Consider the following 14446-nt stretch of genomic DNA (forward strand, 5'->3'; position numbering starts at 1 on the left):
TAGTGTCAATATGTTTTTTAAGTGTTATAACAATGAGATGGATAGACAAAACGACATCAAGATCTACCAATACAATTCTACACAAACCATTATTTTCCCTTCCTTCTCTTTCTATTTGAGCTGCACTTAAAAGCAGTGCAGTTTACAGAAAGCATGAATGCAATCGGAAGAGGTCCTTATTAGAAAATGACCTGGCCCCAAGGTCAAAAACACAAGCGTAAAACTCAGAACATAAATTTGGCTTCCGTTAATATTTTTTAAATGTGACATTTTGAGTCAATTTGAGTCTCTGTCGATTATAAGTACAAAATAAGTGAGTCAAATTGTTGTAGAAGAAGCAATATGGCCAAATTTAGAGAGTTATAGGTCTTGTGTGCTACTGTATAGCAGCTTATAGTAAAAGTACTGCCATCCAACTTATCGTACCAAAAGTAAAAGCCTATTATTATTGAAGGATTATTATTATCAGTTTAATGTTGCAGCTACTAAAGGAGCAGTGTGGTTTCATTACCATACAGTATGGCTTGTGAATTGTATCATGGTCAATAAAGTTGATAAACTATTCATTTATAATATTGTGCATTACTCAGCTGAATCTAAATGTTCAAAGTAACTTGAATTAGCACCCTATGGTTAGCATGTGCATGTAGTGGAGTAAAAAGTAAAATAGTTGCTTCTGGAGAGTTAAAGCATAAAGTAGGACATGGAAATACAGTGGAGCAGAAGTACCCGATTATTAAACTGAAGTAAAGACTTGAGTGAATGCTCTTGGTTTCTGTCCACCACTGACAGGTATAGCTAACAGCAGATGTGATGTGTGGGCCTCTGCCTGCAGGTGAGCAGCAGGTGGGTTGAAGTAACTCTGCATCTGTCAGTCTGTCAGGACTCTGGTTGTTGACAGACACCTGAAGAGCACTGTGTGGGATGATGACTAAGAATGTAGCCTACTTGATGACTACAAATATGCTGTGCACGCACCCACGCTCGCAAGCACACCGGCGCGCGCTCCTCTACATGCACTCTCGCACAGCACCGGAGCATCACGTCGAGACAGATAGGAAGAAGAAAGGGAATCTGACGGCACGATAGCCGGGTCCTCTCGTCCCACCGAAACTAGTAAGTGATTTGTATAAATGCCTGCCAGTCGGAGGCTGCAATGAGGTGACTTTTATCACCGTTTAGGCGCTGTAAACTTCATCCTGCAAGCTTATCCTACGCAAGGTCATACTCAACTGTCTTTTTGACATGCATGACTAAATAGTTTTTTTTTCTTTAATAGCAGATGAATCGCCGAACCTCTCGTCCATGGACGTGTTATTGTGTTTCAAGCGGGTTTCGTCGTGTGCACTGAGGCAGAGTTGATCTAATGGCAGACATCAGCCCATCTGATCCATTGTGAAAGAAAATTATTCGACGAGAGGAAGTGAGATGGAAAGCCAAAAACGACCATCACTGCTCGCCTTATCGGCACTCCTGCTCTGCACATTACACCACACAGCTGGGAGCAGATCTCATCGCAGCAGCTCAGCACTGTCAACAACAACATCCCCATCAGGGGCTAGAGACAGGCATCATTTGGGAACCATAAACTGGCTGAGACAGACTAACACCAGCTCAGGCAATCAAAGTCAAGAAAGTAAGCCATCACGAAAGCTAAAAGAGGTAACAGGCCAAGGGAATAGCTTCTCCTTTAACACCAACAGAGACAATACTACTACTGTGGTACAGTAGCGTGGCGTGGGGAAAAATGTAGGGGAAGCCCATTTTTTGGGTCGGGGGGTGGTCAATAACGTAACCAGATGAGTGATTACAGCGCCCGGTATCATTTGACACACATTTGTATCACACAGATGCAGGACTTGCACACGCCTGTTATCTAACCGACAGGTCCGCACGCACTCTCCAGCTGAAACTCTCTCCTTATTAATTTAAGCATTTTACTTATTAATGTATGCAGACAATCACACAATCTATGTGATTTTTGGATTTACCGTGCCTCTCAATTGCCCGTGACAGGTTGGCAAGGTCGATGAATCCTGAAGTTGCCCAAGGATTGTTCAGGGAGCACGAATCCTTGTCAAAAAGAAGACATGGCCAGCCAAATAGACGCTGAAGTTTAGCGCTTCCAGTTAGCCACTCCGTGCGGACATAATTGTCCTCATTGAACGTCCGATTCTCTCCCTTTTTCCTCTGCGTACACAGCTCGAGTGCGGGCATTTGCCTGTCATATGATTTAATTTTTAGTTGCTGCTGTAGCGGAAGTTTAGTAAAGTTATGTTTGATTAAGTACGCCAAATCTCCTCCCTCCATAATGCTTCATTTGCTTGATAATTTCTAACGGCGGTGATGACAGTTACAGTATTAAAACTGATGTTGATGTGATTTGATTGGATGGCAGTGTCCAATCAAATCGCCAGCCGCCAGCCGCCTCTGAAGGGAAGCAAGAGGCGGCTAGCTTCCCTTGGCATGGCCCTGACCAATCACAGGTTGGCAGGGGCATCACGTGGGCCTCATCTGATTGGTCAATCCCTCCATTTTTTTTCACCAAGGGAAGCTAGATTCGGCTGGCCTCCTCTCGCAACAGTGAGTGCAATCTACTGTTTCACCATAACATCTAGAGGGGCGCTGTTTGTTTCACTCTTTGTAAAATACTCAATGAGAATGGGGGAGAGACGGGCCGGCAGCAACACACAGCAAAGGAGAATTATCGAAACAAAACAAAGTGTTTGTATTTATTTATTTAAATTATAACTACAATCCGAAAAAACAGGGGAAGCCTGGCTTCCCTTGGCCTCCGGGAGAAAACGCCACTGCTGTGGTATCTGAAAGGTTTGGCAGGCCACCAAACTGGAGCCCAGAGGAGGAGGTGTCCCCACTGTGTGCCTACCGAGTGATCGAGGGAGGCATCGGTGGGCAGCTGTGTTTTCGACACACATTGTTTGGGTACGAGTGTCATAAGGGAGACTGCAGGACAGTGGTGTCTTTGGGGAATCTGGTGGCAAATATTCTCACCAATGGCAGCGTACTGTTAAATTGGACCCATATGGCAGAATCCGCCATGAAAAAAGAGACTGCAGCAGGTCAGAGGAGCAGTGGAAAGCCAGGGACAAATGTAACTAGAGAGGAAACTAGAGCATCACACAGTGTTTTCAGTGGCCGACGACACAGGCGGGGAGGCTACGAGTTAAGCTGCTGGTGGAATGGAAGCTACACTCAGTTTGAGTGTGCCAGTGTCCATCTTGGATCTGGCTGCAGGGACTTTCTCCTCACTGAGCTGCATGAGAACATCCCATACCGCCTCTGCCTGCGCTCCTTGGCCAATTCTGATCCAGCTCAGAAAGAAAACCATCGGGACTGTGTTGAGTTTACCCTGCCGCCGTCTGGGATGCAGGACATTGTGATTGCCATGACAACGGTTGGGGGAGCTATTTGCGTGATGCTTGTCATCATCTGCTTGCTGGTGGCGTACATTACAGAAAACATCATGAGCCCCGCTACACAGCACACATACTCCTACCACACTCACTCGCGACACTGAATTCTACATTTAATATCCATGATGACCACATCTAATCTCCCAATCATGGTCCCTCACCGTCAATAATACATTATTCAATCGGCCATATAGTGATGCTCACATTTGTTATGACTGAATTGAAGCACAAACTACTGTGGCTCTGCAAATAACATGCCTTGTCAACCTCTGCGAGGATTCACTTAACCAAAAATAACTGGTAACCCAAGTTAACTATTATACAGTTTACTGTGTTGTGTTTCTATTTTAAGGTTGTCTGTGATTGGGTCTGTCACTCTGTGTGCTGGCAGTATTTATACAGCAATACAATAAATGAAATGGTGTGGAGGGCATCAGAAACAGCAGCAAAATGTGCAGCCTGTGAAAGTGTCCAGACTTGTCATGTCCTTGCTGCGCCACAGCGAATAAAACGTTATTTTCACTCCACCGTATAGTTGCTTTTAGGTCCACCTCTGTTCAAAAAAAATTAAGGAAAATACAATCTGGTGTTAAATATCCAAATACTTTGTCAAAAATCTTGAGTTGGAAAGCATTTATGTCCTGCTGTCAGTGAATAAAGTACCATGAAGTCACTTGTAATACTTGATAGCTCTCTTGTCTTCCTTCTTGTGTGCATGTGTTCATCCTCACATCCCTGGACAAACAATCAATTCCAGACACAAATTCAAAATATCTGTATAAAAACTAACTTTTGCTATGGCAGATGCTGGTCAACCACTCAGGCTTGATCTCGTTATTTAGTTATTTTAAAGTGATTATATTGAAAGTAAAGGGAAAATATATAAATACAGAGAAAAAGTTGTAAGATGAAAGATGAAAGTTTTTCTTTTTTTCACTTGATTCATTGTACATGTTTTCATATACAGAGAAAAAACTTTTTTAGTTTTTACCATAAGATGGTGCTAAATTGTTTCATTTTCGTTTCATTAATAAATTGCAGGGAAGTTGGCTTGGCTCCATTTATGGAATTTTCCAACAATAATAAATAGTTGTAGGATATACAGCATGTTATTTTCTAACTCAATATTACAATCAATATCAAGAGTATTTGTAACACTGCGAGGTACATTATTTGTATCCTAATACTTTATAAAAGACATTTTTTAAAGCTTGGTTTTCATTAGGATTTATAATGTTTTCTTTTTTTCTCTCACCATGAATCTCTTAATAAGAAAGAGCAAAAAAATATAAATGAAGGGACAGTTATTAATAAGAGTGTACCTAATATTTTTGTTAGAGCTCTTTGTTTTTGTTAGAGCTCTTTGTTTCCTACACAAGAAAACACATTGTCTTAAAAAAAATCACTGACATTTCAGGCAATAGATGCAAATAAGCATTACTCCACTATCACTGTGACATTCAACATAGAGTCAGATTAAAGACACAAAACAATAATATGAATACTAAATATAGCTTAATAAAAATGGTATAGGTAATACAATCAAATATATTTTCAAAATTGTATTTGGCAAATTAATATTGTGATCACATGTGTTATTGTTTTTTAATTTGGATAAACTCAAAGTATGCCTTAAATTCAAGACTAAGTTGATAAGATGGACGAGAGTACTTGGTGTTATTGATGTGAAAAGCTGGAGAATTGACATTTGCTGCAGCAACAAAGTAATACAGCTCCTGCTCAACCAATTATTTAGTTCTCTTACTCACTCCTCAACATTTAATTATTCCTAAGAGAATAATCAACATTTGATAACCAGTCAAAGCAAGCTCTGTTCCTAGCAGGATGCTTGGCTCCAGGGAGCTATCCACCTGATAAGATGGACTCCCGGATATCCTTCCTGCTGTCTGACACTGTTTGTCCTTTTATAATCTGAAGAAGAGATTGTTTTATGAATGTTTTTGGGCAAGTCAATCAACTAGTTGGGTCATACCAAGACACAGCTGTGGAGAAAGAATGTTAAAGCTCCAAGGCTGTTTGCCTGCATGAACCAGGAGAGGGAAAGGAGAGGAAATAGCTAAAATGACTACAACTAAACGAAAGGGTTTGTTTTTATTAGTAGCTTACAATATTACATTCTTGGCTTCCATCCGAATGTAATCATTGGTTTCAATTTCTAATTAGTTCTACATTTTCTTTTAGTGACGTCACTTCTACTTTCTGCCTGATGCGTGGCAAGCCCCGCCCCCAAATTACATCACTTCATAAAGCCGTAGTCACCAACGGAACTCCGCCATTTTAACTTCATCCATCTAAAGAAGAAGAGCCACTCGCACATTATTTTAAATCGAACCGCTACCGTATTTAGTGTAACAAAGGGGGGTTTGTGCTGTTTATCGTCCTTACAGAGATTGACCTAACCGATTCTTTATAAACTCTGACAGCCTGTCTCGGTTATTTTCAACCGGAGAGTCGCAATGCCGAGCCACCCGCTGCGTGTAGCGGTTGTGTGCTCGAGCAACCAGAACCGCAGTATGGAGGCGCACAGTATCCTCAGGTAAACACGAGCCGCCAGGAGGACCAGGAAAACCTCCGTGAAGTGAACCGAATCTGTGCCGCTTTCTGAGCCCGTCATGAGTCAAACCAAGACCGTGTCGGACCGTCCGTCGGGCCTCTCGCAGTAAACAATGGACTCGCTGCTTTAGAGTTAACCCAGGGGCTATTGCCTACCCTAGACTCAGATTTAGGCGTATTTTTTTAGGTTTCGCGGTCGCCTTAAGTAAAAGTCCACACAGATTTTGATTTCAAAAAGGGAAAGGGCGTTTAAAAATTACCGGCCGGAGTTTTCTTATCTCCCCACATGATGATTATAGCGCCCCCCTGTAGGGAATATTCCGGAAGAGAGCAACTGCAGCTTGTGGAGTTTAGAGTGGTAACCAGCTCTGATCAGCCCCCTCTTTACACGTTGTACAAAGGCTGAATTGAGATGTATTAGTTTTTATACTTAAGGTCTGGATGGTTTGGGACTGTTAAACAATTTTACCTGATCTCATCCTTAATGGTTGCTCTTTTCTCATTGGAAAGCTGTACAACTTGTATCTACGTCGAAAAGGATTTAAGGGCCAATATTCTCTGTTGATGACAGACTGTCACCCTCGTGGTTAGCTGAAGTAAAACAAATAACGCTTTCCCTTAAATTGTGCTTTAATTTTAAATCTCTTGTTTAGGGGATATGAGGTGTGCATTAAGCCTTAATACAGCCCTTGCAATTGATAGACCCTGTTATACATAGAGTATTTATCTTTTAATACAGGAGACTAATTGAAAACCTGACTTCATTGTGTACCTTTTTTATTATACGACATGGAAAGAGGCTGATGACTGCATTATTTACTTGTGCAATGTTTTATTTTTTCTATAGTTGTTGCCAGAAATGGTATGTAATTTACTGTTTTGTTCTTTTCATCTCTGCAGCAAACGTGGATTTGATGTGCGTTCATTTGGGACAGGGTCTCATGTGAAGCTACCCGGTCCTGCCCCGGATAAGCCAAATGTGTATGACTTCAAAACTACATATGTACAGATGTACAACGACTTGGTCCGCAAGGACAAGGAACTGTATCCCCTTCTCACTCACTTTTCCACACGCATATATTCATACTGTATACAGGAAACCAGATAAGTAGACACGGCCCATGTACATATATCGTGTTTGATATTAATCTAGGAAGGACAACATGCAGGTATGATGGCGTTTGAACGGCACAACAGATGGGACTGCACGGATGGGTAAATCACACGAAGGGAATGTTTAAAATGTGTAACAGACGTTTGCTTTGATATTAAACTATCATATGCAGGGGTTGTGCAAACACCTTGCAATACAACAGTAAGTACTATTTGGTGAAGATCATGTATGCTCATCTTTTAAGATTTAAATTATAATTTCTCAAACTAAGTTAATGTTGTTGAGTGTCAGTACTTGCAAAAATGTTAACGTTACCACTGTTGTTCCTCACCCTATGTTTTTAATATATGCATTTTTTTTCAGCAGGGAACTTAACACAGACTTGTCTTTTGTAGTTGTTAGTTATCTGAATTTATGTTGTGACACAACAAAACTGAAGGGCAAAGGTATGCCAAGTTGAAACTTCATTACACGAGTTAATTCTCAAAACAAGTGTAGTTTTCCTGCTTTCTTAGACATAAATATATTAAATATTGACTTCCGTGCTCCAAAGTAATGAGGAATTACTTGTGTTGGTTCTCATTAGTCAGACTGTAAATGCACATGCTAGCGGATACTCTAAAACTAGACCGCATTACTGAAAGCCTGTCATTTGTTGAAGCTGGAGATATAATAAAGACATTAGTGAGTTATTTCCTATGTATCCTCACTGGCCCACGAAGAGAGTTTCCAAAAAGTACTGTATCTTTTGTTCATCACATCAAGTACAGACTGGAGGCGTTTTTATTTTTGTATTGATAATAGTTGAAATAATCCATGTCTCACTCTCCACTATAAGGTAGCAGTCTGCCCTGGAAATGTCCCCCTTTATTGTGTATGTTAAGGATGTTATTCCTGTTACATCTGGAATAAATTAAAAAATCATATTGCCGTGTTAAAGTAAAGAGTAATCTAAATGTAGGGCTATGTCTAAACTCAGCCTAAGTTATTCTGGTTAAATATGCTTCTTGTGAAATTCTGGTTTAAAAACTAGGAGATGTGTGCTTCACCAAATGTCACTTGCTAATCTTACTGTATTGCAGGTGTATATTTTGCTAACCCATGTAGGTTGTCTGTATTGCTACATTTCCAAGGTGCCGTGTTACAAAGTGTAAACTAGCTGCTCTGTTAATCCCCTATGTATTGTTAATATATAATGTGTATATACTGCTTCTTACAAAACGACTTGTATTCTTGCACATTTGCATGGATTTCTTTAAAAAAAAATATAGCCCACTATTATAGACAATTCGCTATGGTGGTTGGTCTTTTTTTATTTATATATTTGGCAATGTATTGAAGGATGATCCTGTGTAGAGAAAGTCTTACATAGACTTATGTTTGACTGCTGTTAACATTGAGTATTGGATAAACTAAATATTTTGTATAATTTATTCTTTTTTTATATATATTTATTAAGCTTAAACAAGTAATCTGCCCAATGACAGATGAAGCTTTTAGCTATATGTGACTCATTTTTTAATGTGGCCCTGAAATGCCATTCTTCTATCTTTAAAAATAGCTGGTTAGTGGTAGTTTGTTCAGCCACCAGCAGAGGATGCTGCAGTTTCTCACAAACACTGATGTAATCAGATGTGAACCTCAGCATGCAAACAGAATCTGCATTCTTTTTCAAACAAGTTAATATCTTTCTGTTTTTCCCACTGGCTGTTTTCTGGCCATTTTTGCATGTTCTATGGCCCCGTCTCTTATAGTGTGATGAGTGCGTTGTATTACCTTGAAGTGTTTCTCTCGCTCCTGCTGTGTTCCTTGACCTACCAACTCCTAAGATACACACAGAATGGCATCCTGCACATGCTGGACCGCAACAAGCGCATCAAATCAAAGCCGGAGCGCTTTCAAAACTGCAAGGATAAGTTTGACCTGGTCATCACCTGTGAAGAGAGAGTCTATGACCAAGTGCTGGAGGGTGAGGCTTCTTATACGTAATGACTAATCACTGAAAGGATGTTGTTGGTAATTCAGAGCCCCTTGCTAGAACACTGTTTTGATACAACTTTCTTAATCACATTTTTATCCCAAAATGATTTTCTAGACGGACCAAGTTTTAATTACACTTATTGTATTGCTTTATTTTTCTGTTCTTGTTCTCCAGATCTAAATTCAAGAGAGCAGGAGACTCTGCAGTCTGTTCACGTCATCAATGTAGACATTCAGGATAACCACGAGGAAGCCACGCTGGGCGCCTTCCTCATCTGTGAGCTCTGTCAATGTGTGAGTGTCTCCACCTAAATGCTGTTGTACAGGACCACTGAGGCAAAGTACAACAAGGCTGCGCTGTAACCCCATCTATGACATTGTGGTTTAGTAAAGAATCTGTATATCCAAGTAAACGTTTTTTTTAAGGAAATATTTTACCCCATTTCCAAAATAGGGGGTTCAGTGGTCACCTGATAAAAATAGAGCTGCAAATGAGAAGTAAAATAATGGGCAACTATTTTGATAATTGTATACTCAAAGTAATGTTACAAGCAACAATTGCAAAAATGATTTTTTTTTTTGTATCCTCTTGGACACCTTTTTTGTGTTTTTTATCATAATAAACTGGATATCTTTTGGTTTTCCGACGAGAAATCTAAAGAACTAACCAAGGAATTAATAAACAATATTTACTAGTTTCCTATAAAGGGTGCAATAAGATTCCTAAATGGTATTTATTAGTGGTAGTTAGCATTCAGGCTGTGTTTAATGTGCTTCCTCCCCATCCCTGCAGATCCAGCACACTGACGACATGGAGGATGAAATGGATGAACTCATTCAGGAGTTTGAGGAGAAGAGCAACCGGCCTTTTCTCCACACTGTCTGTTTCTACTAATGCGCAATAGAAACTTGAAATACACACAAACCTAGATCACAAGCAATCAAACATTAGTATATGGACACACACTTCTTACTCCTCGGTCATCTACACAGTAGATAGACATACATAAACATTGTGTGCCTACACAACTACACACATACACACGCAGCTTTGGGTCAGGACCTAACAAATGGCTGCTGTTGGACATATTGGGGATGATGGTGTTTGTCCTCTATGCAGAGGGCGAACTGGCTGCTCTCGCTCTGCCTTTATTTCTCCTGATCAAGGTCAGGCCTTGGTCAGCCCTTCATCCCAGTCCAGTGAAATCACTCAACCATGTCTCCTCAGGGAGAGCCATAGCACCCCACCCTGACTCAACCACTCCCTCTCCAGTCCCTCTGGATTAGGCCACATTCAGAACAGCATATGAATGCTGATTTTTGTTTCCCCAACATAATATACCGTATAATTTTTATTCATTTAAGCCCATGTCAGACTTTTTATTCCTGATCTTGGGAAGTGTAAATGTTTAGTTTTTTTTGGGGGTCAGACAGGAATACGAGTTAATTGAACTGAATGCTTGTTTTTGTGCGACAATGTGTTGTGGATTAGTTTGGATAAGTGGGTGGGCTAATAATGATAACCAAACCTAGACCTCTGAGGCTCTCCTCCAGTGTGTTTCCTATATAATGTGTTGATTCTATTTCAACTTGGATATGCTATTTTTCTTTTGTAAATGTTAAAGAATTGAAACATTGTAATTATTTGCAAACTGCGAGCTCGGCTCAGAGTGCCTGATTTTTCTGTATGTACATATGAATCCTCTAAAGAAACATCTCTAAGAAACATGTCATGGCTCTTTATTTGGTTTGTTATAGTTCATGAGGGTTTCATGTAAAATGGGTATTGTTACACAAAACCTTCTAGCATTGAATTACCCACTATTATGCTTATGGTCCTGGTTAATTTGATGTCTAATTTACATTTTACAGAAATATTTCAATTGGTAAATATTAGCGTAAAGCAAAACAGTTTAAATCAAATCCTCGGTCTGGCTTTGGATGTAGCTACCTTTGACCAACATTAATCTAGATCAGTTTATTTAGGTCATTTTCACCTTCTAACCAGTAAATCAAATACACGAATCTAAAATAAAAACAATACGTCTTTACTTGTATATTAACCAAGGCAAAGATTCTGACCAAACATATGTAGGCTGAAGACTTAAGAAATAAAGTTTACATCACCTTGACAAACAATAATAAACACCCTCAAGTGGGCCTCAACGACTGCATTTGTGAAAACGAAAAAAATGGACAGTTGAATAGTTTAAACGTTTTTACGATTGCTGGTAAAGTTCTCATGACAACCTAGTTCCACTTTAAGCAAAAACAATTATTTGTAAATCTACCTGTGACTTGGAAAATCCATCACCGACTCTCCCCTGCTGTGGTTCAAGATAACAGCTCCGACCAGCTGTTGTTGGGTGCAGAGCACACATGCGGTAAGATAAACCCCCATAATGTTCCTAACTTTACCGGACATTATGCCTTTCCACCTTCACGTGACATATTATCTCAGCTTACTGTTATTGTATTCTTCCAGACTTACGGTCATGAACGCGCTTTCTGACCGCGTTCACAACCTCTTCTTACCGTGAATGAGAGGAGAGCACGGTGTCAGATACAACCAGCTGATCTAATAACACTTTATTGTAAAGAGTGAGACAAACTCGATGCTTATACTCCTGAACCTGTTTGAATGGTTTCTGTGAGTTGATGTTAAGATATGTGGGAAGTGTTTACTTAAGTAAAAGTAATAATACCTCAGTGTAGAAATACTCGGTTACAAATAGAGGTCAAGTATTCAAAATGTCACGTGTCAGTGTGCAAAAAGGATGACCTTCAAAATGTAGGCTACTTAAAGTAAAACATTTATAAAATATGTGTATTTATCAATATATAAATGTATAAGAGTTATTGTATATCGATAGATTTAGTGATTTTTCAGCTGGTAAAGATGAAATGCACTGCTTTACATACAGATTTGCAGCTGAATATATAAAAATACATTTGATGTTTTTTGATTTTATTTTGTATGAATAATCTGAATATGTGAGGTAAATAGCTATAGGTTTGCTCGTTTATTAATAATAATGGAGTAAAAAGTACAATATACACTGAACAAAAATATAAATGCAACACTTTTGTTTTTCGATGAACTCAAAGATCTAAAACATTTTCTAAATACACAAAATAACCATTTCTCTCAAATATTGTTCACAAATCTGAAAACATCTGTGATAGTGAGCACTTCTCCTTTGCCGAGATAATCCATCCCACCTCACAGGTGTGGCATATCAAGATGCTGATTAGACAGCATGATTATTGCACAGGTGTGCCTTAGGCTGGCCACAATAAAAGGCCACTCTGAAACGTGCAGTTTTGCTTTATTGGGGGGGTCCGAAAACCAGTCAGTATCTGGTGTGAGGGGTAGGGTTAGGGTTAGGGTAATGTTGTGAATCGAGTGGCCCATGGTGGTGGTGGGGTTATGGTATGGGCAGGCGTATGTTATGGACAACGAACACAGGCCACTCGATTCACAACATTACCCTAACCCTAACCCTACCCCTCACACCAGATACTGACTGTTTTTCGGACCCCCCCAATAAAGCAAAACTGCACGTTTCAGAGTGGCCTTTTATTGTGGCCAGCCTAAGGCACACCAGTGCAATAATCATGCTGTCTAATCAGCATCTTGATATGCCACACCTGTGAGGTGGGATGGATTATCTCTGCAAAGGAGAAGTGCTCACTATCACAGATTTTTTCAGATTTGTGAACAATATTTGAGAAAAAATGGTTATTTTGTGTATATAGAAAATGTTTTCGATCTTTGAGTTCATCTCATGAAAAAAAACAAAAGTGTTGCGTTTATATTTTTGTTCAGTGTAGTACCTCTATATATAACTCAAGTACAGGCCTGAGTAAAAGTTTTAAATGACTGACTCTATGTGGAATAAAGAGATGTTCAGACCAGTCTGTGATTCAGACATATCTGTTCAGAGGCAGAGAAATTGAGCTCTATAGTTCCTGTGAGTCAACTGTGACCTGTTGGTATTTATCAAAATCATTCTCTTACCTCCAGGGACATAAAACCAAGGTTAAAAATCTTTCACCATCGTGAGTTAATTTTTTTTCCTTTACTTTTCGGTGTTCAAATCTCCCACCACTGGCTGCTGCTCTCTCTACTGCAGACATCAAGTCTATGATGTGGTTCCATATAACGGGTCCCAGTCCATGTTGGATTCAAACTTTGTTGTAAGAGACATCAGGTCCCAGCGGAATATGGACGTGGTAGTTGGACTTGCAGGTTGTTCTTGCAGTCGCTGGACAGGGTTTGGCACTCACAGCACTGGAGGACGTACCAAATGACTGGTAGGTAAGAAGGGGACTCAAACTGCAGGTGGGAAAAGCCTTTGGTTCCTGAAGGAAGGCCCTCTGCATTGACCATACATGTATACACTATATTCCAAATTATTGGGCATTAATATGAAGCTGGTCCCCCCCTTTGCAGTCATAATAGCTTCCACTCTTTTGTGAAGACTTTCTACAAGATTTTGGTGTCACCTACACATTACAAACACCTGAATTCAATGATTAAGAGGAGTGTCCCAATACTTTTATACACTATATAGAGAAAAAGTATTGGGCCACCTACACATTACACCTACAGGAGTTTTTCGACATCCCATTCCAAATTCTTAGGCATTAATATGAAGTTGGTCCCCCCTTTACAGCTATAACACCAACACAAATGGAGTCTTCACCATCCCAGTTTCCGTCTTTCTCTCCAGATGCAGGTTTCTGGTCATGGAGGCCTACATTCAGTAACACAATGGAGTTATTCAGGACTCCAGTGGGAACATGCTGCAGAGCAATCAAAATGTGTTGATTATGTCTTAATGTTAATGAAACATTAAGATACAAATGTTGATTAGATTAAGTTGTTAATTTGTTTGTGTTTTTTATTTTCAATAAAGTAATAGCCCTTTTCGGTGAGTCGAAATATAACTTTATATTTTCTGGCAACTTAGTGCCTTGATTGGATAGCTTGCATAAGGTAGCCTTCCTTTAATGTTGTCAGACTCACAATGAAGCTGTTGAGGGGACCTTGTTGCAGTGTTGTGAGCACACAGGAAAAACTATTTTTAAAATCAAGTTCACCATCATAAAAATATTACTTTCATAATAGGAATGACCAGATTGTTTGGATATTTAAGTGAACCTGTACTTTATATAACAAGTCATCCTATAATGTCTGACAGGAAATTGTATCATGGGGCCTTTTCAAACCAAGGACAGCTTCACACCCTTGACTCTGCTCGGTAGAAAAAGCTTCCTGAAGCCTCCATTAGTTTGTATGAGTTATGAAATCCCTTGTGGGTTCCTATAGGACGGGATC

General features: G+C 39.7%; 2 protein-coding genes across 3 annotated transcripts; both read left to right on the forward strand.

Annotated features, from left to right (window-relative positions):
- Positions 1-1019: 1019 nt before the first annotated feature.
- fndc10 (fibronectin type III domain containing 10) lies at positions 1020-4119 on the forward strand. Of its 2 annotated transcripts, none has more exons than XM_034223891.1 (3): positions 1020-1116; positions 1280-1722; positions 2819-4119. In XM_034223891.1, exons 2-3 carry the CDS (start codon positions 1429-1431, stop codon positions 3536-3538), a joined length of 1014 nt encoding a protein of 337 aa, XP_034079782.1. In that variant the 5' UTR covers positions 1020-1116; positions 1280-1428; the 3' UTR covers positions 3539-4119. The 2 variants fall into 2 exon arrangements, with proteins under 2 accessions (XP_034079782.1, XP_034079783.1); XM_034223892.1 differs by having other exon boundaries at positions 1031-1116; positions 1283-1722.
- A 1587-nt stretch (positions 4120-5706) lies between these two features.
- ssu72 (SSU72 homolog, RNA polymerase II CTD phosphatase) lies at positions 5707-10830 on the forward strand. The gene is made up of 5 exons (XM_034223912.1): positions 5707-5991; positions 6909-7052; positions 8952-9091; positions 9278-9396; positions 9896-10830. Exons 1-5 carry the CDS (start codon positions 5912-5914, stop codon positions 9995-9997), a joined length of 585 nt encoding a protein of 194 aa, XP_034079803.1. The 5' UTR covers positions 5707-5911; the 3' UTR covers positions 9998-10830.
- Positions 10831-14446: the final 3616 nt, after the last annotated feature.

The sequence above is a fragment of the Gymnodraco acuticeps genome, unplaced genomic scaffold (assembly GCF_902827175.1).
Source record: "Gymnodraco acuticeps unplaced genomic scaffold, fGymAcu1.1, whole genome shotgun sequence".
NCBI lineage: Eukaryota > Metazoa > Chordata > Actinopteri > Perciformes > Bathydraconidae > Gymnodraco > Gymnodraco acuticeps.